The sequence below is a fragment of the Oryctolagus cuniculus genome, chromosome 1 (genome assembly GCF_964237555.1).
Source record: "Oryctolagus cuniculus chromosome 1, mOryCun1.1, whole genome shotgun sequence".
Lineage (NCBI taxonomy): Eukaryota > Metazoa > Chordata > Mammalia > Lagomorpha > Leporidae > Oryctolagus > Oryctolagus cuniculus.
In genome coordinates this window covers 3784523-3806096 of record NC_091432.1, presented here as the reverse complement: position 1 = coordinate 3806096, position 21574 = coordinate 3784523, and the positions used below count along the sequence as shown (strand labels likewise).

At 54.8% G+C, this 21574-nt stretch overlaps 1 protein-coding gene across 8 annotated transcripts in view; it reads right to left on the bottom strand.

Moving 5' to 3' along the window:
* LOC103346593 (carnitine O-palmitoyltransferase 1, liver isoform) overlaps positions 1 to 21574 on the bottom strand; it is an 87197-nt gene that overhangs the window by 7085 nt on the left and 58538 nt on the right. For 6 of the 8 annotated variants that reach the window (XM_070064023.1, XM_070064052.1, XM_070064107.1 and 3 more), the window contains 10 exons: positions 18822 to 18959; positions 16228 to 16305; positions 14542 to 14649; positions 13716 to 13800; positions 8744 to 8939; positions 7373 to 7561; positions 6638 to 6743; positions 4706 to 4822; positions 2802 to 2966; positions 1360 to 1494 (listed from right to left, as the gene is read on the bottom strand). In XM_070064023.1, the coding sequence (XP_069920124.1) occupies positions 1360 to 1494; positions 2802 to 2966; positions 4706 to 4822; positions 6638 to 6743; positions 7373 to 7561; positions 8744 to 8939; positions 13716 to 13800; positions 14542 to 14649; positions 16228 to 16305; positions 18822 to 18959 (1317 nt within the window). The remainder of the gene's footprint in view (positions 1 to 1359; positions 1495 to 2801; positions 2967 to 4705; positions 4823 to 6637; positions 6744 to 7372; positions 7562 to 8743; positions 8940 to 13715; positions 13801 to 14541; positions 14650 to 16227; positions 16306 to 18821; positions 18960 to 21574) is intronic. The other 2 variants (XM_051827859.2, XM_051827860.2) reach the window with 2 other exon arrangements.

Here is a 21574-nt window from a genome sequence, read left to right as displayed (position 1 = left end):
TGTGTTACACTGACGTCTGTCCTGTCCCCCTGTGTTACACTGATGTCTGTCCTGTCCCTGTGTTACACTGATCTCTGTCCTGTCCCCCTGTGTTACACTGACCTCTGTCCTGTCCCCCTGTGTTACACTGACCTCTGTCCTGTCCCCCCTGTGTTACACTGATCTCTGTCCTGTCCCCCTGTGTTACACTGATCTCTGTCCTGTCCCCCTGTGTTACACTGATGTCTGTCCTGTCCCTCCTGTGTCACACTGACCTCTGTCCTGTCCCCCTGTGTTACACTGATCTCTGTCCTGTCCCTCCTGTGTTACACTGATGTCTGTCCTGTCCTCCTGTGTTACACTGATCTCTGTCCTGTCCCCCTGTGTTACACTGACGTCTGTCCTGTCCCCCTGTGTTACACTGATGTCTGTCCTGTCCCCCTGTGTTACACTGATGTCTGTCCTGTCCTCCTGTGTTACACTGATCTCTGTCCTGTCCCCCTGTGTTACACTGATCTCTGTCCTGTCCCTGTGTTACACTGACGTCTGTCCTGTCCCTCCTGTGTTACACTGATCTCTGTCCTGTCCTCCTGTGTTACACTGACCTCTGTCCTGCCCCTCCTGTGTTACACTGATCTCTGTCCTGTCCCCCCTGTGTTACACTGATCTCTGTCCTGTCCCCCTGTGTTACACTGATCTCTGTCCTGTCCCCCTGTGTTACACTGACGTCTGTCCTGTCCCCCTGTGTTACACTGACCTCTGTCCTGTCCCCCCTGTGTTACACTGATCTCTGTCCTGTCCCCCCTATGTTACACTGATGTCTGTCCTGTCCCCCTGTGTTACACTGACCTCTGTCCTGTCCCTCCTGTGTTACACTGATCTCTGTCCTGTCCTCCTGTGTTACACTGACATCTGTCCTGTCCCCCTGTGTTACACTGATGTCTGTCCTGTCCCCCTGTGTTACACTGATCTCTGTCCTGTCCCTCTTGTGTTACACTGATCTCTGTCCTGTCCCCCTGTGTTACACTGATCTCTGTCCTGTCCCCCTGTGTTACACTGATGTCTGTCCTGTCTCCCCTGTGTTACACTGATCTCTGTCTGTCCCCCTGTGTTACACTGATCTCTGTCCTGTCCCCCTGTGTTACACTGATCTCTGTCCTGTCCCCCCTGTGTTACACTGATCTCTGTCCTGTCCCCCCTATGTTACACTGACATCTGTCCTGTCCCTCCTGTGTTACACTGATCTCTGTCCTGTCCATGCTGTTCGCCTAAAGGGTGGAGGGAAGTTGATGCGGGGGGAGGAGAGGTCATGATGAAGGCACAGGGGCCGCACCGCTCCCCCACAGCCCTCAGGAGAGGCAGGGAGGCGCTGTGTGTTACCGTCTGGGTGGGGTCCACCATGGCCAGCACGAAGTTGCAGGACTCGGTGGTGCAGGAGCGCACGGTCTCCGTCCTCCCCTCCCGGAAGAGCCGGGTCATGGAGGCCTCGTAGGTGAGGCAGAACTTGCCCATGTCCTGGGGAAGGAAGAGGACGTCAGTACAGGGCCAGGCAGGCGGACAGGGCTGAGGCAGAGGGTGACTGGCTGGGCTGGCGAGGGCTTCATTGCATCTTTGTTTCAGTTGTGTCTGGACGCACACCTGCTTACGTGGCAGCAGGCAGGCACGGCATTGGCTTTTGAGTAGGCAGGGATCAGTCTCTGGGTGACCCAGGTTTCCCCTTCGGGTGCAGCGATACCATGACAGCTTCCTGGATCTGCCCCTCATGCATCCCTCCTCGCTCAGCTATCCCTGGGCAAATCTCCTCACGGAAGGAGCACAGCGCACATGCAGATCCGCACGCAACAGTGGAAGTGGGCTGAGGACACAAAGCACTGACGAGTCCCCATCGTGTGTGCATGGTGGGGCGCCAACCCAGTGGAGGCAAGCTGCTTCAGCCGGGGGGCGGGATTTGTGTGGGGCAGGAGGAGCAGCCACGGAGGGGCTGGCACCAGCAGACAGAAGGCCCCCAGAAAGCTCTGGTTCCTGAACACAGGAAAGGTCAGGAGCTCGGAGCAGGAAGCCCACACCACAGCAGGGGTGCGGGTTCAGGCAGAACCACAGGAAGCCCAGCGAACTGGCTGAGTTGGGTCTGAGTGGTGCCACCTGCAAAGCTTTGTACCAATACAGCTGGCACTTGGCCACCCTTGCAAAAAAGGATGTTGGAATGAGTGACTCTGATTTACATTTTTATCAGATCATATAAATGGATCAATCATTTTTAACAAATGCGGTGTTGCATAAATAACTGACCTTGGGGAACGGGGCCCCATTGTTTCTAGCCAGAGGCCAAAGAATAGGCACAAGCACCAGTATATTAAAACAAATGATCCTGAACTTTCAAAAGTAGCGTGAGCTCCTTGAGTGTAACTTAAATGCACGCCTTTGCAAAGTCACAGAAAGCTGTAAGGAGCACAGATCCATCACCACGGCGCCCCAGTTAACATCACATCCATCCTCTGTAGACACTGCACAGAATAGAGCAGGAGGCACAGCCTTTGCTGTAAAACGCAGGTAGTAAACATGACGGGCTTGAAAGGCCACACAGCCTCTGTGCCGCCTTCTCACTCTGCCGCGGCAGCTGGAAACAGCCACCGACAGTAAGTGAACACAGGAGTGTGGCTGTCCCACAGTGCTTTGCTGATGCCCAAGTAGACCACACAGTACTGGAGCTGTCCTCATCCGGGCCATGCTTCAGGCCTTCCACGCCCACTGGACAGCCAGCCTTGGGCGTGTGCGCGGGGCCGCCAGAGTGCTCGCTGCCCAGAGCCGGCTCGTGGCCTCACCCTGTAGTGAGCGAGCTGGAGCACAAGCTGCACGAAGGCGTCCGGGCTCGTCCGGCACTTCTTGATCAGCCCTTTGCCGAAGCTGTCGAACGGGAAGGAGTGGAGGTCCACGTCGTGTGCCAGGAGCGCCGCGCTGCTCAAGGACGTCTCTATCACCTCTTGACACTGAGAGGAGAGACAGGCGTCACTCGGGGGAGGAAGGTTCACTGGGGCACACCCAGCAGGCAATGGCAGCTGGCTTCAGTAAGTTAGCAAGACGGTGCTGTCCCCCAGCCCAGGAGCTGTGGGGCGACCCCAGAAGTGGGGACTGATAAAACCCCACAGCTACTGCAGACAACCATGCATCCTGTCTTATGAAGCTTTTGTTGTGTACCGTGTAATCGAGGGATCCATTTTTAAAATAAAGAACCGCCACGTCACGAAGTGTCATTTAGTACTAAGAGAGAAATGCACTATGAAGCCATGAAAAGACACAGAGGAAATTTAAAGGGCGGTTAGTAAGTGAGCGAAGCCACTCTGGAAAAGCTGCATATGGTGCGATGCCGACTCTGACAAGGGAAAAGCTAGGGAGACAGTGAAAGATGAGCTCCGGAGGCAGCGAGGGAGGAGGGATGAGCAGGCGGCGCACAGAGGGTTTCCAGTGCAGGGAAACCATCCTGCATGCGGTCTAACAGTGAGCAAATGTCACTGTACATTTTTCAATTCATCTACAAACCCAGAGAATGGGTAATTCCAGGAGAAACTGTAATGTGCTCCATGGACTTGGTGATAGTGCCGTTCACACAGGTTCACTGTTGCAACGAATGTGCCTCTCTGGAGAGGCTCTGGTAGGGGAGGGGCACAGAGGGGTGGGAGAACGAGGCGTATGGGAAGTCTCCGTCCCTTGTGTTCAAGTTTACTGTGAATCTAAAACTGCTGTAAAACACAAAGTCTATTAACAGTTTTTAAAATAAACAGTAAGTGACTTGGTCAGTGACAAGGATCCAAAGCTAACATGGTCTGGCAGATGAACCTCTCTGTGGATCAGGACTGCAAGAGAAGCAGAATCAATCGGGTAAGACCACAGCACTGAAACAGGACTTCACTGAACCAAAGATTATTTCTTGGACCCCAGGAATTCCTCCTTGCATGAGATAGAACTGGGTAGTTGGGTTATTCCAACCCAAAAATCCTTCCCAGAAGGAATCCTAATGAGCAAGTTATGTTTGAGAATCCTTATGAAAAACAAAAATAAACTATTTTAAGTTTTTAAAATTATAAATTAGGGCTGGCATTGTGGTATAGCTGGCAAACCACTGCTTGCGACATAGGCATTCCATATCTGAGTGCTGACTGGAGTCCTGGCTTCTCCACTTTTTTTTTAAAGTTTTTATTATTTATTTATTTGAGAGACAGAGTTATAGACAGAGAGAGGGAGAGAGGGAGAGAAAGGTCTTTCATCCACTGGTTCACTCAGCCACAACAGCAGGAGCTGGGCCGATTTGAAGCCAAGAGCCAGGAGCTTCCTCCGGGTCTTCCCACGTGGGTGCAGGGGCCCAAGGACTGGGCCATTTTCTGCTGCTTTCCCAGGCCACAGCAGAGAGCTGCATGGGAAGGGGAGCAGCTGAGAGTTGAAATGGCGCCCATTCGGAATGCTGGCACTGCAGGCGGCAGCTTTACCTGCTACGCTACAGCACTGGCTCCTTGGCCAAAAGTTTTAAATGGAAGTAAAAAACATTGACTAAAGTTTCCAAGGCAGCATGAGCCATGGCAGTTGCACGGTCCTAGTAAAATTCCCTGGGCAAACGTTTTCGGTTCCTGCGACTGACTTCAGCTGAGCTGTGATATTCAGGGACACATTCGGAATACCAGGTTCTAAGAGTTCCTGCCCTAGTCATCGCCACGGCTCGATCCCCTGGACTCACCTCCTCCGGGATGTCCCACTGCAGCCTGGTGGGGTACGCAATGCCGGGGTTGGTGTCCCCCTTGCAGTGTCCGTCCTCCGTGTAGCCCAGCTGGAAGCAGTCGGTGGCCACGATTTTCTGTCAGGAGTACAGGTCGCCATGGTTAGGCCCTGTGACCACTACCGCAGACAGCGCTGCGTCAGTCCGTGTCTACTCCAGAGGGAGACACCGTGTAGAGTTCACCATCACGGCTCACTCACTGCGCGCTTACAGAACACACGGCACTTCTGTCCTCTGCAGACCCTGACGAGGTGGGACTCAGCTCCACTCCGGAGGAGAGAGATGACACGGGAGGGGTCAGCACCTGGCTGAAGACCACACGGCTCGCGAGGCGCACAGCCAGGATGCACACTCAAAGTGTCAGCCGCAAACTCACAACAGGAAGCCCCGGGGCCCGGCTCCAGGCCAGGGCCTCCCTGGTGCTGCCACGCCCTTGACTTTCCTGTGTCACCTGTGTGGTACTAACTGCCACGCCCACGTGAGGACAGCAGACAATGGTCACAGAGATGCAGGCCCAGACAGAGCAGGGGCTCTCCTCCACCGGCGGAAACCTAAGCCGACTCCTAGGACAGGGCTCCCGGGGCACCTGAGCAGCGCCAGTGACATCCAAGCACGAGTGACAGAACAGACAAGGATGTTGCCCTTCCCCAGTGACGTGAAATGAAGAGAGGTTCCCACAGAGACCGACACAGAAGTTCACAGCAGCAGCATGCAGACCACCTCAGTGCCTGCCAGCTGATGCAGATAAGCTACGGTGTGTCCACACGACGCAGTGCCGTTCAGCACAGAAAGGAACGAAGCACTAGTGTGTCTTACAGCACGCACCTGGGAAACAGTTTGCTAAGGAAAAGAGAGACTGAGCCGCCCACTGGCGGGGTTTCCAGTGAAGGTGGCAGAGGCAGTGACGAGCTCATTGTAGAGGTACCCGGGAGCCGGGAAGCAGACAGCAAGGCTGGGCCAAGGCAGTCTCGGGATTATCTTCTCAGGACCCCCCTCCTTACACCGGGAGTGGATTCACTTCCTACCCTCTTAGCGGCATTAAATCACTTCAGGGTTAAAACATCCGCCTGAGTTTGAGGTCAAATCATATTCAAACCACAGCAGAGAGGATGACAGGAACTTGGAGGGATTTACATAACTGCTATTTTTAAAAATTAAGATTATGTTTAGGTAAAAGGGATGCTGCCTTTTCATAAACCAAGATTTTCATACTCCTGTTTCTATTTAACCTAAAACTTAGTAAGCAGGACAAACTTGAAGGGATAGATCACTTCTGAATGAACTGTTTCAGTTTTCCCTCTGAGTCACAGTCTGACAATTGACTGCTATTTCATTATTTTGTTCCATAACAGGATGGCATTAGAGGTGCTGTTACTTAGGGAAGCCAAGTTAGAAGAAACAAAGAATGCTTTAAATTTAGTGCTTTGTACATAGTACCAGTACATGTTAAAGATGTGAATTATGCAACTAGACAAATATTACAAAATTAAATTTAGTTTGGGGGAGCCAGGGCTGGCACTGTGGTGTAGTGGGCCAAGCCTCTGCCTTTGGAACCAGCATCCCATATGGGCACTGGTTCAAGTCCCAGCTGCTCCTCTTCCAATCCAGCTCTCTGCTATGGCCTGGGAAGGCAGTAGAAGATGACCCAAGCCCTTGGGCCCCTGCACCCACGTGGGAGACCCAGAAGAAGCTCCCGGCTCCTGGCTTCAGGTCAGTGCAGCTCCGGCCGTTGTGGCCATCTGGGGAGTGAACCCGCGGATGGAGAGTTACAGTCTGTCTGTAACCTTACCTCTCAGATAAATAAATAAAAATATAATCCTTTAAAAACACTTCATATGGGGTTTGGATTTTGCAAAGCAGTTTCCACATTCAAGTTACAACTCAGACACTCACCTCCCAGAAGTGGATGACAATAGGCCCATCTGCCCAGGAGTGCTCTGCATTGATGCCTATCTTGCCGTTTTTGAAGATGATAAATGTGAATGACTTGTCAAACCACCTACGAAACAAACATGTTAATGGAACCGAAATGGCAAAATAACCAAGAACTCCACGGGAGCTCCATTCTGGATGGGCTGAGCTGACGGCGTCACCGCCGCCCTCTAAAGCTGGCAGTGCCGCTGAACCTCTGTGGGAGTGTGGATGGCAGGCTAAGTACTCCCTGCTTCCCTGCCTCAGACACACGAGGGCTGGTCCGTCCTGAGCCAGGGAGCAGGACAGGGCACACCGTCCTCAGCAGACCCCGTCGGGCCCTGCAGGGGGCAGCCCTCCCTTGGCAGATGAGGAAGAGGGGGCTGCAGGAGAGCAGCAGCCTCACCGCAGGCGCAGGGCCGGCAAGCAGAGCCAGAGCCGACGCCCAGGCCAGGTGCACACCCAGCCCCACACACCACCCGCTCCCCCGGGGCCAGGGGACCAGCGGCACCAGGACCCGCTAGCATCCCCACTCAGAGGGTCACTCGCACTCGCAGGGAGGGTCTCCAGCTGGGTGTGACGGTTTTGGCGGAGGAAGAAAAGGCTAAGGACTACTTGGAGGCCGGCGTTGTCCTCAGCACGCAGACACCGAGGGTGGCGTCACCCACGCACGGCCTTGCTCCCAGGCCACCGTCCAGCCGAAGGTCAGGGCCTCACCTGTCGAAACACCTGCCGTGCAGGAGAGACTTGGCGTAGCTGTCCATGGAGGTCTCTGGGTCTTCCTTTCTGTACCCTTGCTCGGTGTCATCTAACGTCACGAAGAACGCCGCTCTCTCGATGGCATCCAGAGACTGCTTGTTCTTCCCACGTCCAAAATAGGCCTTGCGGCACCTGGCCCAGGGCACTCTGCAGAGAGGATTAAATGCAGGTCACCCGGCCGGCCCTGCGGCTACGCGGTGACAGCTGCCTGCAGGTGACGTCTGGACGGCACAGCGCAGCCGCTACACATTTCCAGCCATTCCCTGCAGGCGAACGTCTTATCCGTGACTTTCTTATCTGACGCTGTCTCACGGCTGCTCCAAGAGGCCTCCTGTTCTGCTGCTCCCGACAGAGCCCAGAGCGTGGCCGTGCTTCTTGTTCAGTCAGTGCTGAATGAAGGGACGGCCAGCACGCAGACTGCACTGAGGGTGCACCTGCCGGGGAGCGGCAGAGCCAGGGCCCAGTGGGCGCCTCCACACCCATCCCGCCCCTCACCCCCCAGCCCCGCCAAGCCCACAGCTGCACGGGAAGCATCCCGAGTGGGCGCCGGCAGAAGTCACAGCAAACGGGAGAGCGCTTCGCCGGTGCCGGGTGACCCCGCAGTCTTCCCAACGCTGCCACGCCCATCGTTCCGATCAGGGAACTGAAGTCACAGCTATTCTGTGGGGAGGAGGCATCCAGGCCAGGCCCCCCAGGCCCCTTTCCTGACGCCCCTGCGCCCCCCGCCAGGCTCCTCTCAGGACCTAACAGTGATCACGCTGCGGGAGCCCAGGAGCGCTTGGCCCTGAACGCCGCCGCCCTGCAGACATGGGGCAGGGTCTGCAGACTCTTCCAGTGGTCACAACCAGGTCACCACTGGCATCCGGGTACAGGCTAGGAACACGGCTCACCACCCGCCCCACCCAGCCACAATTATGTGGCCCCATTGTATACAGCGCCCAGGGCAAGAAAGGCCGCGGGGCTCGCAGGGCCACATCCTCGCGTCATCAGAACCTCTGTGACTCTCGTTCAGAGGCAAGGACACCGACCCTCACACAGGGGCCTCGGCTGGCGGTTCTGGCTCCTATCAAATTGACCCACCACCTGCGCAAAGCCTGACTCTGCTCTTCGCTGTGAGGTCACTGCCTGCACGTATCAGCCGGTCACACACAGAGACGGCCAAAGCACCCCCTGCATCCCGGCTGTTCTTGCGACCCCCCAGGCCTGGGGCGGGACCTGCTGCCACAGAACCAGGCACCGCACGCACGGGTACCCGTCCTGCTCGGGTGTTCCCGCAGGTCCTGACGGGGCCGGACCCCGGGGAAGGGAGGGCTGGGGGCCCCCGGGCACCTGTCGGCTGCGGTGAGGGCCGCCAGCTTCTCCTCCCCGGCCTGGGGCTCCGAGGGGTCGTCCAGGATCCGCTGCATCTGCTGCTCCATCTCGCGGGGCCGCAGCAGCCTCCCGTCGTGGTACAGCCAGACCTTGAAGTAGCGCCCCCTGTGGTACACGACGATGTGCCTGCTGTCCTGGATGTGCTGCAGGGTGTCTGGGGCACGGGGGTGGGGGGGAGACACAGTCCAGGGTCACGGCCACGGCGGCACCCCGGGCTGTGAACGGCCGCGAGTCCTGACCCCGCGTTACCCTCGGTGTAATGCGCCCACGCCCGAGCCTCCTTCAAGCACCGAGCACACAGCGGTCGAGCACTTCGCCATCTCACAGGTCTGGCTCCTCCCCTCAGCCTGGCCGCTCAGTGGGTGCAGGATCTGGGCAGCCACTCAACCCTGACTAAGCCTCCATTTTCCCATCAATTTTTTTTTTAATTTTTATTTATTTGAAAGACAAAGTTACAGAGAGAGGTAGAGACAGAGAGGTCTTCCATCCACTGGTTTATTCTCCAGATGACCGTAAAGGCTGGAGCTGCACGGATCCGAAGCCAGGAGCCAGGAGCTTCTGGGTCTCCCACGCGGGTGCAGGGGCCCAAGCACTTGGGCCATCTTCTACTGCTTTCCCAGGCCGTAGCAGAGAGCTGGATTGGAAGTGGAGCAGCTGGGACTAGAACTGACGCCCATATGGGATGCTGGCACTTCATGCCAGGGTTTTAACCTGCTGTGCCACAGTGCTGGCTCCAATTTTCCCATCTATAAAATGGTGTGGTTGTACTAGAATTAAAACAATTTCCAGGGGCAGGCTTCCTGGTGTAGTGGGTAAAGCCGCCACCTGCAGTGCTAGCAACCCCTATGGCCGCCGGTTCGAGTCTGGGCTGCTGTACTTCTGACCCAGCTCTCTGTTATGGCCTGGGAAAGCAGCAGAGGATGGCCCAAGTCCTTGGGTCCCTGCACCCACATGGGAAGACCCGGAGGAGGCTCCTGGCTCCTGGCTTCGGATCAGCGCAGCTCCGGCCATTGTGGCCAACTGGAGAATGAACCAGTGGACGGAAGACCTCTCTCTGTGTCTCTGCCTCTCCTTCTCTCTCTGTGTAACTCTGACTTTCAAATAAGTAGATAAATCTTTAAAAAAAAAAAACAATATCCATAAATCTCATAGATAGTAAGCATTCAAATGGGGCAGTTAGTTCTTACTGATTCATTACCACTGGAAAGCTTAGAAGATATTCTCTGAAAGGGAAATGGAGAACAGCTCAAAAGAACAAAGGTTGTTGGGTAAAAATTACTAAAACAGACAGAAACTTCAGGCAGCTTCAACACGGCATGAAGAAATAAATATATTTCACAAATATGCATCCAACGTCTTCTCAAGTGCCATTCAGTGTAGGGCACGCAGTGACGGCCTAACAAGACAGCGGCTCACGGGGAAGGCAGGAGAAGCTGGACAGCACATGGCAATGGGACCAGCCTCGCCCAGGGATGAGAGAGGACCCACTGCCACCCCGCAGGAAGTGGCCTTTAAGAAGGACCCAGCTACAGAAGGCCCAAACACATCAGCATCCATCTTCAAAACGTCTACCAAAGTAGAGACAGAGGACTTACTTATGCTGCTAAGGGGTTTCTACAGAAAGTTGGAGCAAACATGCATTTGAAACCTTCGATTTAAATCAGAACCAAAACAAGAAATTCACACCATCACACCACGACCACTTACAGGGAACCTTTTACCTGAGATCCTGGGTGGGGCAGTAAGACAGGGAAAAACAAACCAAGGGTAAGGATCTGGAAGGGAACTACTGAAGTGTTTAAATGAGCAAGAACGCAGCTGGACAGAGTCATCTGTCGAGGTCGGCTGCACTCTCACAGCCCAGTACGGGCTAACCCGCTCCCTGAAATGGAGAGGTGAGGGCCTAGCCTCCAGTATTTCAGAAGTGACCTTATGTAGACACTGGCCCTTCAGCAAGGCCAGAAAGGCGGGTTAATGTCACCCAACCGTGTCCTTATACAAAGGGACGAGGACTCAGAGACACAGAGGTCGGCCACGTGCGGACACGGAGAGACGGCCATCTGCAGAGTCGAGGAGAGAAGCCTCAGGAGGAAGCGACCTGCTAAGACAGCCTCCAGAGAGTCGGCGTCTGCTGTGGAAGCTGTCCAGTCTGTGGTATTCCTTACGGCGGCCACAGAAAGCAAATACACTCAGTAGCCAACAACTTGAAAAGAACAACAGAACAACAAGGCAGCTGAGCATAACTCTAACAGGCGGCGAGTGAGATCTTTACAGAGAACAGTGCGACTGTTAGGGAAAAAAGATGCCCCAGCCCCCAACTCAAATGAAAGCATACATCTGGCTGGGACTGTTTTCCCCACTGAGGCCTCTGCAGGAATTCTTCATACCCTCTTCTCAGAGCACCACCCACTTCCCTCCAACCTGACAGCTTCCCGCCTGGACGACACACAGCTTTCCCCTGGCTGGCTCATGGACACAGAGGCAGGCCACTGTCACCAGGCCCAGAAAACACAAGTGTGGTGGAATGAGAAGGCCATGCCAAGGTGGCCACTGGCAAGTGCACGTCAGTTACTCAGGAATGGCTTTGAAACCCACCTGGCAATGGAGCCTGCCTGGCAACAGGCTGTGATTGGATGGCTTTGGAAACTGCCTGGCAACAGGCTGTGATTGGTTGGGGCATAGACCGCCCCTTGACCAGATTGGCTGGTCTTGGCTATATAAGATGTTGTACCAACTGAAATAAACGAGTCTTCGGGCTGCTCCCCTCAAGCCTGCTTTCACCCGACTCCTGGGGTCTGTGTGGTGACTCCGAGCCTCTTGCAACGTTGTTGAGAAATCAACTGCAACACACAAGTGTCCTCATATAGTGGCTGCTACTTCTTGAAACACAGCTCTTTGGGGCTGTTACATCTTTTCTTTTCTTTTTAAAAAAGATTTATTTATCCATTTGAAAGCCAGAGTCACAGACAGAGGAGAGGCAGAGAGAGAGAGAGAGAGAGAGAGAGAGAGAGAGAGAGAGAGATACCTTCCATCAACTGTCTGTAATGGCCAGGGCTGGGCCAGTTCATTCCCCAAAAGGCCACAATGGCCAGGGCCAGGCCAGGCCAAAGACAGGAGCCAGGAGCTTCATCCAGGTCCCCAGTGTGGTTGCAGAGGCCCAAGTGCTTGGGTTACCCTCCAGTGTTTTCCCTGGTGCACCGGCAGGGAGCCGGATTGGAAGTGGAGCAGCCAGGACTTGAACTGGCATCCGAATGGTATGCCAGAGTTACAGGTGGTATGGCTTAGCCTGCTACACCACAATGCCGGCCCCCTGGGGGCTGTTTCTTCCTGGGGCATAGCCCTTCACAGCTCTTCCTGTGAGGCAAAACTGTGTGTGTCTTCTCCCCAGCCCCTCCAGAGCTGCTGCTGCTTAAGGCACAGCACTTCCTCCATAAAGTAAAACTTGGCCGATAAATTATTGCTAAACCAGTCTTGCTTGCCCATGTACCTTGGCTCACAGAATATCTGTCAATAACATGTTATTAAAATAATCCAAGGGGCTGGTGCTGTGCCGCAGCAGGTAAAGCTGCCGCCTGCGGTGCCAACATCCCATATGGGCACCAGTTCGAGTCCCAGCTGCTCCTCTTCATGTCCAGCTCTCTGCTATGGCCTGGGAAAGCAGTGGAAGATGGCCCAAGTCCTTGGGCCCCTGCACCTGTGTGGGAACCTGGAAGAAGCTCCTGGCTCCTGGCTTCAGATTGGCCCAGCTCCAGCTGTCAAGGCCATCTGGGGCGTGAACCAGCAGATGGAAGATCTCTCTCTCTCGATCTCTCTCTCTCTCTCTCTCTCTCCTTCTCTCTTTCTCCCCCCTCTCTGTAACTATGCCTTTCAAATATATAAATAATTATATAAAAATATGAAATAATCCAAATGAGGACCAGCACTACGGCGTAGTGGGTAAAGCTGCTGCCTGTAATGCTGGTATCCCATATAGGCACAGAGTCCCGGCTGCTCCACTTCCCATCCAGCTCCCTGCTAATGTGCCTGGGAAAGCAGTGGAGGATGGCCCAAGTGCTTGGGCCCCTGCACCCACGTGGGAGACCTGGAGGAAGCTCCTGGCCCCTGGCTTCAGCCCAGCCCAGCCCCAGCTGTTGCAGCCATCTGGGGAGTGAACCAGTAGATAGAAGATCTTCCTGCCTCTGCTATAATTCTGCCTTTCAAATAAATAAGTACATTTTAAACAAATATGTTGCAATGATGACAGTTTTCCTATTTATGAATTTCAAAGCAATTCCAAAAAGCTAGTTTCATGGAATTGAAGTTAATCTTAAACTGCATGTGGAAGAGAAAAAAGGCCAAGACAGTCTTGAAGAAGCAAGGATTTGCTTTAGCAAACACCAAGATTTCTGGGCAACTTTAACAGATGGGACAAAATGGCCTCAGGAAAAAATAAAAATCTTAGACTAGAAAAGAGCACAGTGCCCAGGCCCCGTGCACAGAGCAGGGGAGGGCGGCTGGTCACTCTGCCCGGGGCTGGGACAGTGCACGGTGAGGCCCCTGACCACTGCCACACAAGACGCTGGCCAGGGCCCACAGTGTGGAAGGCCTGGACTATAACACTGCGTTTAGAAAGCTGGATCAGTTCAGAGCCTTTTACAAGCCTCACAAGCTGTTACACGAGCGAAAGCCCTCTCGGGAATCCAGAAGACAAAGGAATATTCTAAGCAGTCCTAGAAAAGCGCTCTAAAGGACACATTTCAATTGAAGATAAATGAAGATCTGGAGTCAGGTCCATTGCCGCAGCCCAATAAAGAAAACATGACTGAAGGAACGTCTGGCAGCCCCACCACTGAGGAGAGGCGGGCGAGGCCCTCACCCCTGCGGCCCTCCTCCATCCCAGTTCTGAGCGGGAGAGCTCCCTGGCGCGGAGCCCCGAGGAAGCCTCACTCACCGGCCTCCTCTCCCGGGATGCGGGAGGTGTTAAACATGCGCTCCCACTGAGCGGAGCAGAGGGGGACGGTGGCTCCCAGCAGAATCTGCGATAAAAAGACGTTTTAAACCAGCGAACAAACATAAAAATCCTACACGGTGAAAGAAAGAATGAATTAACCCACACACATTAAAGTGCTGCACTTGTTTCTCCTCACGCTGCGTGGTCTGACTTAATCTTTTCCAGTCGCCCCAGGGTGGATCCCGAGGGGTGGCTGGGCCGGGCCAGGGTATGGCTTCCTGCCCGTTTACTTCCTCCTGAGTCACACGGCCTCACTGGGCATGTATAAAGTGACACTGAGGGCGCAGGGTATTCCAGGAGGAAACGCCTGTCCCTCTGAGTTGCTCGTTAGCATACCCCTCTCCTTCAGAGACAAACAAGGGTTTCCGGGAAGGACAGGGCAGAATGGAAGCACAACAGGTGTACGTCCATTAGCACTCACTACGATCAGTCTCCACCTCATCACGCCACGGGACAGGAACAAACAAAACCAAGCCCGACCGCGCCCACCCTGTGCGGACATTCACGTGAGGCTGTGAACCGGCCCAGGAATCTGGAGCCCAGGAAAGCAGAGGGCAGCAGGGCTGGGCGGGGGGCCGGGAAGGGGCAAGGGGACCCCTGGGCGAGGGACGGCCTCACGGGCCTGAGCATGGTGGTGGTTTCGGGGTGGATAGATAGATACGTCAGAAGGTATTAAACTGTAAACCGTACATCTTCTGTGGGCAATATGTAAATTATACCTCAATGAAGCTGACTTATAGAACTGTTTTAAAAGGTGTTCGCTTACTGGTTTGATCTTCTCCTGGTCCAGTTCACGTCTGTAGAGCAGGATGGCGTGGATGGTGTTGCCAGCTCTTGCTGCCTGAATGTGACTTGGTGTGAGGTACAGCAGATCCTGAAAGTACAGGGCAGCAGAGAAAATGCCGCGAGGAGACACAGCCTCATCCAACTGCACTAGCGCGTCGCCACACTGCTGCAGTTTCTGCGGCTGTATCTGGTAACATGTGCTGTGACACAAAGTGGACGAGGACTGAACTCTCTATAACAGGGGAGTCTAACCCACAAAACTGTTCCACAAGAACACAGTCCCCATGTATTCCTGGGCTAGTAAAGATGACAGTAGACAGGGGCCAGCGCTGTGGCGCAGCAGGTTAACACTCTGGCCTGAAGCACCAGCATCCCATATGGGCACCGGTTCAAGACCTGGCTGCTCTACTTCCGATCCAGCTCTCTGCTGTGGCCTGGGAAAGCAGTAGAAGATGGCCCAAGTGCTTGGGTTCCTGTACCCACATGGGAGACCTGGAGAAAGCTCCTGGCGTTGGATCAGCACAGCTCCGGCCGTTGTGGACAGTTGGGGAGTAAACTATCAGATGGAAGACCTTTCTCTCTGCCTCTCCTCTCTCTCTGTATAACTCTGACTTTCAAGGAAATAAATAAATCTTTTAAAAAAATGACAGTATTTTCCCCAAATGACCTTGTATAAATGTACAGAAAGAAAAGCATAACTATAAGCCAGGTGATGATTAGCTAATTAGGAAGTTTCTGAATATTAAGTGACCAAAAATACAACAGTCTTTTATCCACAGCTGTGCCAGCACTGTCTAAATTTGGAGACACAGTTCTAAACATCTCCATTTTCCACAACTGGAAGAGAAGATGGAAAAACGCATATTTGGGAAAAGCCCATGTGCACGGCGAGTGCCTGGCGAGGGAGGGAAGGGCCTCTCTCTGTGGGTCTGTGGCTGCACACACGCGTCCCCAGGGGGAAGGGCCTCGGGCGCGGCTCAGGCCGGCGCAGGGAATCAGTCCCGAGCCCCAGCTGACTGTCTCCCAGGCTGCAACTGTTTTACGTGGAAAAAGGACCTTGACAAGGAGGAGCCTGAAGTGGAGTAAGACTGCAGGAAAAAGCAGCTGATGCTACTGAGGACACAGGGAGGTGGAGAGAAGAGAGCAGATGGCCAGGATCGGACTGGCCAGTCACCACACAGGGCCACGACGCTTCCTAACCGCCCTGTTCAGATGACAAAGAAAGGCCGAGACCCAGGGCAGCAACCACGCACGACCCTCGCGTCTGAGCCCGTACGTGAGGGGCCGAGCGCACAGGGCACATTCGTGGCTGGCCCACGTGCCCTCGCTCCAGGGGCTGGGGCCTCGTTCGGCTGCGGAGCACTGAGTCACGGCACTAAGTCAGGAAACAGCAGGGCAGGGGTGCAGCCGGCGAGCAGCTCCCATTGGCCACAGAGCTGTCTCTGCCATCCAGACTTCTCTGCACCAGCTCTGCACCCGTGAGCACCCAGGGAGCACGGAAGGACGACCCGCGGTCCTCTGGGGAGCCTGGGCCCTCACAGGGCTGTGCGGGCTTGGGCAGCAGAGGCAGGGCCAAGAGGAACAGGGGTCCCCGCTCCCCAGAGCTTTCCCACGGTCGCCACGCCCCACACGGTCCCCATCAGACACACATGGCTGGAGGACTCACCATCGAAAAGTAGTTGCTGTTCACCATCAGCGGCCCGCGTCCACGCAGGTAGATGTATTCCTCCCACCAGTCCGTCACCTAGTGGGGCAGACGAGAGCCACAGGGGCACCGTGAGTGCTATGGGGCAGACGTTCGGCACCTAACAGGGCCAGTGCAGAAGATGGCCGCCCTGACGAGAGAGACTGTGGGCAGCGGGAAAGGAAGGGGAATTTGTTTTAACTAGAGACATAGCTATAAGGTTATTATAGATGGTTACAACAAAAAGGACCATATTTTTTTTTTTTTTTTTTTTTTGACAGGCAGAGTGGACAGTGAGAGAGAGAGAGACAGAGAGAAAGGTCTTCCTTTGCCATTGGTTCACCCTCCAATGGCCGCCGCAGCCGGCGCGTTGCGGCCAGCGCACCGCGCTGATCCGATGGCAGGAGCCAGGAGCCAGGTGCTTTTCCTGGTCTCCCATGGGGTGCAGGGCCCAAGCACCTGGGCCATCCTCCACTGCACTCCCTGGCCACAGCAGAGGGCTGGCCTGGAAGAGGGGCAACCGGGACAGAATCCGGCGCCCCGACCGGGACTAGAACCCGGTGTGCTGGCGCCGCTAGGCGGAGGATTAGCCTAGTGAGCTGCGGCGCCGGCCTAAAGGACCATATTTTTAAAAAATGATTTATTTATTTGAAAAGCTGAGTGACAGAGAGAGAGAGAGAGAGAGAGATATCCATCTTCCATCTGCTGGTTCACTCCCCAAACGGCTGCTATGGCCAAGTCAGGGCCAGGCCGAAGCCAGGAGACAAGAACTCTATCCTCATCTCCCACATGGGTTGTAGGGGCCAAGTACTTGGGCCACTGCCTGCTGTCTTCCCAGGCACGTTAGCAGGGAGCTGGATCAGAAGCAGAGCAGCTGGACTCTAACTGATACTCAGATATGGATGCCAGCATCATAAGCAGCTGTTTAACCTGCTGCGCCGAAATGCTGGCCCTGTACACATTTTATTTAAAAATTTTCACAATTTATCTTATTTATTTGACAGGCAAAGTGTGTGTGTGTGTGTGTGTATGAGAGAGAGAGAGAGACAGAGATCTTCCGTCTGCTGGTTCATTCCCCAAATAGCCAGAGGCCAGGGACCAGGAGCTTCATCACGTGGCTCGTCTTCAATTGCTTTCCCAGGCGCACTAGCAGAGAGCTGGATCAGAGGTGGAGCAGCCAGGATTCGAACTGGTGCCTTCATCGGATGCCAGCATTGCAGGTGTGGCTTACTGCTGTGCCGTAGCACCGGCCGCTGAACCAATGCCAGGGCTGGCGCTGCAGCACAGCAGGTAAAGCCACCACCTGCAATGCGGGTGCAATCCAGCTCTCTGCTGTGGCCTGAGAAAGCTGTGGGAAATGGCCCAGGTCCTCGGGCCCCTGCACTGATGCGGGACACCTGGATGAAGCTCCTGGCTCCTGGCTTCACATCAGTGCAGCTCTGGCCATTGCAACCATCTGGGGAGTGCACCAAGCAAGTGGAAGACCTCTCTCTCTCTCTCTCTCTCTGCCTCTGCCTCTCTGTAACTCTGCTTTTCAAATAAATTAAATAAATCTTCAAAAAAATGCCATCCACGCTGCTCCAGACGGGCTCTCCACTGCCCACTTCCCAGCGCCCTGAGAAAGCACCGTCTCACTCGACTTCTGCGGTTGGAGCCACGGCACTGGCCCGGAGGGCAGCACGGTCAGCTTCCCTCCCCAGCACGGACGGCCCGACCTCGCCCTGCCCACAGCCAGCTCTTCCTCACCGCGCCACCTGCCGCTGTCCTGGGAACCTTGGGAGCTCTGTGTTGGACACACAGGCGTCCAGAACCGTGTGTGGGGAGGGGGCTAAGTGTGCGGCCAGTCACTCTGGACAAACTCAGCACGCCCGCGTCACCAGCACCCGACCACAAACAGAACAGGGCCAGCCCGAGGCCTCGCACGCTCCCTCGGGCACTGCCCCCAACCGGGATGCCCACGTCCAGCGCCGCCTGCTGGCTTCACGGGGACGCGCGGAACACGCTCTCTCCTCAGGACCCAGCCCCCTGCTCTTCCCTCTCTGAAGGTGGAAGCTCAGCCAGGTCCCGGCCCCGCCCGCACCAGCTAACTCGTCTCCCAGGAGCTGACGCTGATGAGAGCCTGAGCCGAATCCAGCTCCACGGAGGCCACGGGCACCGCCCCCGCCCATACGACTGACCGCACCACGTCCCTGACCGGCGAGCCCAGAAACCATTCCCTGACACAAAGGAACCAGCCAGAGGAAGGAGCAGGGGCGGGGCGGCACGTTCACGACCGGACGGAGGGAAGCCGCGGTCTACAAGGCTCTGGAGCAAGATGCAGAGGAACCCCCCCACACACACACCCTCAGCACGTGCCTGGCGCAGGACCCCTGTGCTGGGTACAGCTGTCACCACGCCGCACCTCACTCCCGAGCACGAGCGCCCTGCGTGGGCAGCACCGTCCCCTCCCGCTCGCGGGTCCTCCCGGGCGACCGTGCCCAGCCCAATCTGTCATCTCAGCCGTTACCCTGGCCTCCAAGTAGCACTTTCGTCCCGAGAGGTGCCATCAAGAAGAGCCGTCGCAGACTCGTACTCACGTAATTTGTAGCCCACCAGGACTTGAGCTTCAGATACCACTGCAGCTTTGGCCCCAGATTGACAGCAAAGTCTTGGGCCAGCGCCGTCATCCTTTTAAAGTCCTGTTCCTTCATAAGCGGCCGCACGGACTCCAGGTACTGAGGTTGAGGGAAACACCACGTCAAAACATGTTCATCAAAGCCTACAGCTTTCTGTCCTGTGCCGTAGAAGAAATTCTAACATAGTCGCAAGATTTGACAACCTTCTCCATGTCGGTTTCAACAGTGTTTGGACAAGTTAACTCACCCCAGAGCTAAATGACGCTGTAGCTAATGCTAATTAAATCCTCACACTTCATCGTTTAGGGGCTTTAAAAGCGCTCTGGATCCTGCGTCAATCAGAAAGTCACCACAGTACAGTCTCCAGTATCCATTCACAAAGATAATGTAAGAGTGTCTCTGTTCTAATACTTGGCACTTAAAAAGTGTGTTTTCACCTAAGCTAGGCGACCTGAGATGGTGATACATCCAGGATGGGACAGGGCAGTGCCGGGAGCTGGTGCTGGGTCAGGCAGGTTCCCCACAGCAGGCCAGGGAGCAGGCATGATGGCAAGGGGAAGGTCATGACACCAGGCCAAGGCCAGGTGCAGGGCTGCAGGTTCAGGTCTTCACACTCCCTCCTTGACAAGCACTGCCGTGGTGGGTAGGCACCCAGGAAGCAGTTCACACGTGAGGCTTTTTAAAGGCACGGCGAAGCCTGTGACATGTACCTGTACGAGAACTTAGGGAGATAGCCCTGCCGTTCGTGCCAGGACTCCATGAAGCACTTCCATCTGACAAGGAGCCTTGGGAAGTGCTGGTCTCTGGGCCCTCCCTGCAGTTAGGGATAGGTTCCCATCCCCTACGAAGGAGCACCTGGCAAGTGTCCTGAGGCTGAACCACAGGACCCTCCCTTAAGGAAGCAGAAAGTCGTGCTCTGAACATGCAGGAGGAGCTGTGAGCTCAGCAGCACAGGCAGACACTCACTGAACATCTGGCTTTTTTTTTTTTCTTTGGGGGTTCGTGGTCTAACCAGTCCCAAGGCACAGGCGACAGCACCGAACAGCATAGATGGGAAGGAGCTCCCAAGGCCAATGGGAACTGAATAACCACATCAGGGCTCAAACCCTGAGCCTGAAGGTGGCCTGCATATAATTTTTCAAAAAGATGTATCTTCTTTATTTGAAAGGCAGAGTTACAGAGACAGAAAGGGAGAAACAGAGGTCATCCAAGTGCTGGTTCACTCCCCAAGTGGCTGCAGTGGCTGGGATGGCCAGGGCTGGGCCAGGCTGAACCCAGGAGCCAGAAGCCTCTTCCAAGTCTCCCACATGGATGGGTCCAAAGACTGGGGCCGTCTTCCGCTGCTTTCCCAGGTGCATTAGCAGGGAGCTGGATCAGAAGTGGGGCAGCAGGGACATGAACCACAGCCCATAAAGAATGTTGGTGCTAGAGGCAGTGGGTTTGTCTGCTATGCCACAGTGCTGGCAGCCTGTGTATAGCTTTTGAGCAGGGCCTCTGGCTGTTAGGTGCAATGGTTAAATCACTGCTTGGGATGCCTGCCCCACACTGGAGTGCCCTGGTTCGAGTCCAGGTTCTTCTGCTTCTGACCCAGCTTCTGCTGAAGAACACCGTGGAGACAGCAGATGATGACTCACATATTTGGATCCCTGCCACCCGTGCTGGAGACCAAGTTTAAGTTCTTGGCCCCTGGGTTAGGCTGGCCCAGCCCTGACTGTTGCAGCTTTTTGGGGAATGAACCAGTGGATGGGAGATCTCTGTCTGTTTCTCTGCCTTTCAAATACACTGAAAATAATACAAAATCTAAAAGAAGAAAATGAATTTTAAAAATTATAAAATGGTGCTGTGAAAAAACTGGAACCCTTAATCCATTGCTGGATTGCATGTAAAATGGTATTTGCTCAGTGAATGAAGCTGAACACAGAACTGCCGTGACCTGGTGCCTCCTGTGCGGGCGGCAGTGAGCGCCCAGCGCTGACACAAGGTGCCCAGAGGAAGCCCTGGGTGTGGGTGCTTGAGCAGCACCCCCCACAGGAGCCAAAGGGAGGAGCTCAGATGTTCTCGGACGGACGGACAACGATACATTCAGCCACACAAAGGGGAGCATGCCCAGGCTTACAGCCCTGAAAATTATAATGTCGAGTAAAAAAAGCACACATGAAATGTCCAGACAGGCAAACCCACAGAGAAAGGCGGTGGATTGCTGGTTGTCAGGGGCTGGGGCAGGGTGGGGGCAGTGGAACGGGGAGTGACTACCTAACGGGAATGGGGGTTTACATGATGAGAAAGTCCTGGCACTAGACAGTAGTGATAGTTGTACAACCCTAATATGTGCTTAATGCCAGTGAATTGTTTGTTTGAAAATGAGTGAAACCTGCGCCAGGAATATTTTCTCCCAATTGTACAAAGAAAGAAACAAAGAAATAGAGCCACTCCCTCCCTTTTTCTAAATGAAAAAAAGAAAGAAGTGGCTTTGAGGAGGAAACGAGCAACTGTGACAACGGCTGTTGTCAAAGTCTCAAGACAAGTTCTGACTTTGGAATGGGGGTGGTCACTCCCGCAGTCAGCTGTCCCAGTCAGCAGAGGCACACTGGCCTGGTGCCCTTAAAAAATCAGGTAAAAAACATCCACCACCCATCAACCCGGACAGGCGGTCTTTCCACACAGGAAACATTCAGCCACAAACAGGAATTCTGCCACACGCTGCAGGGAGCTGG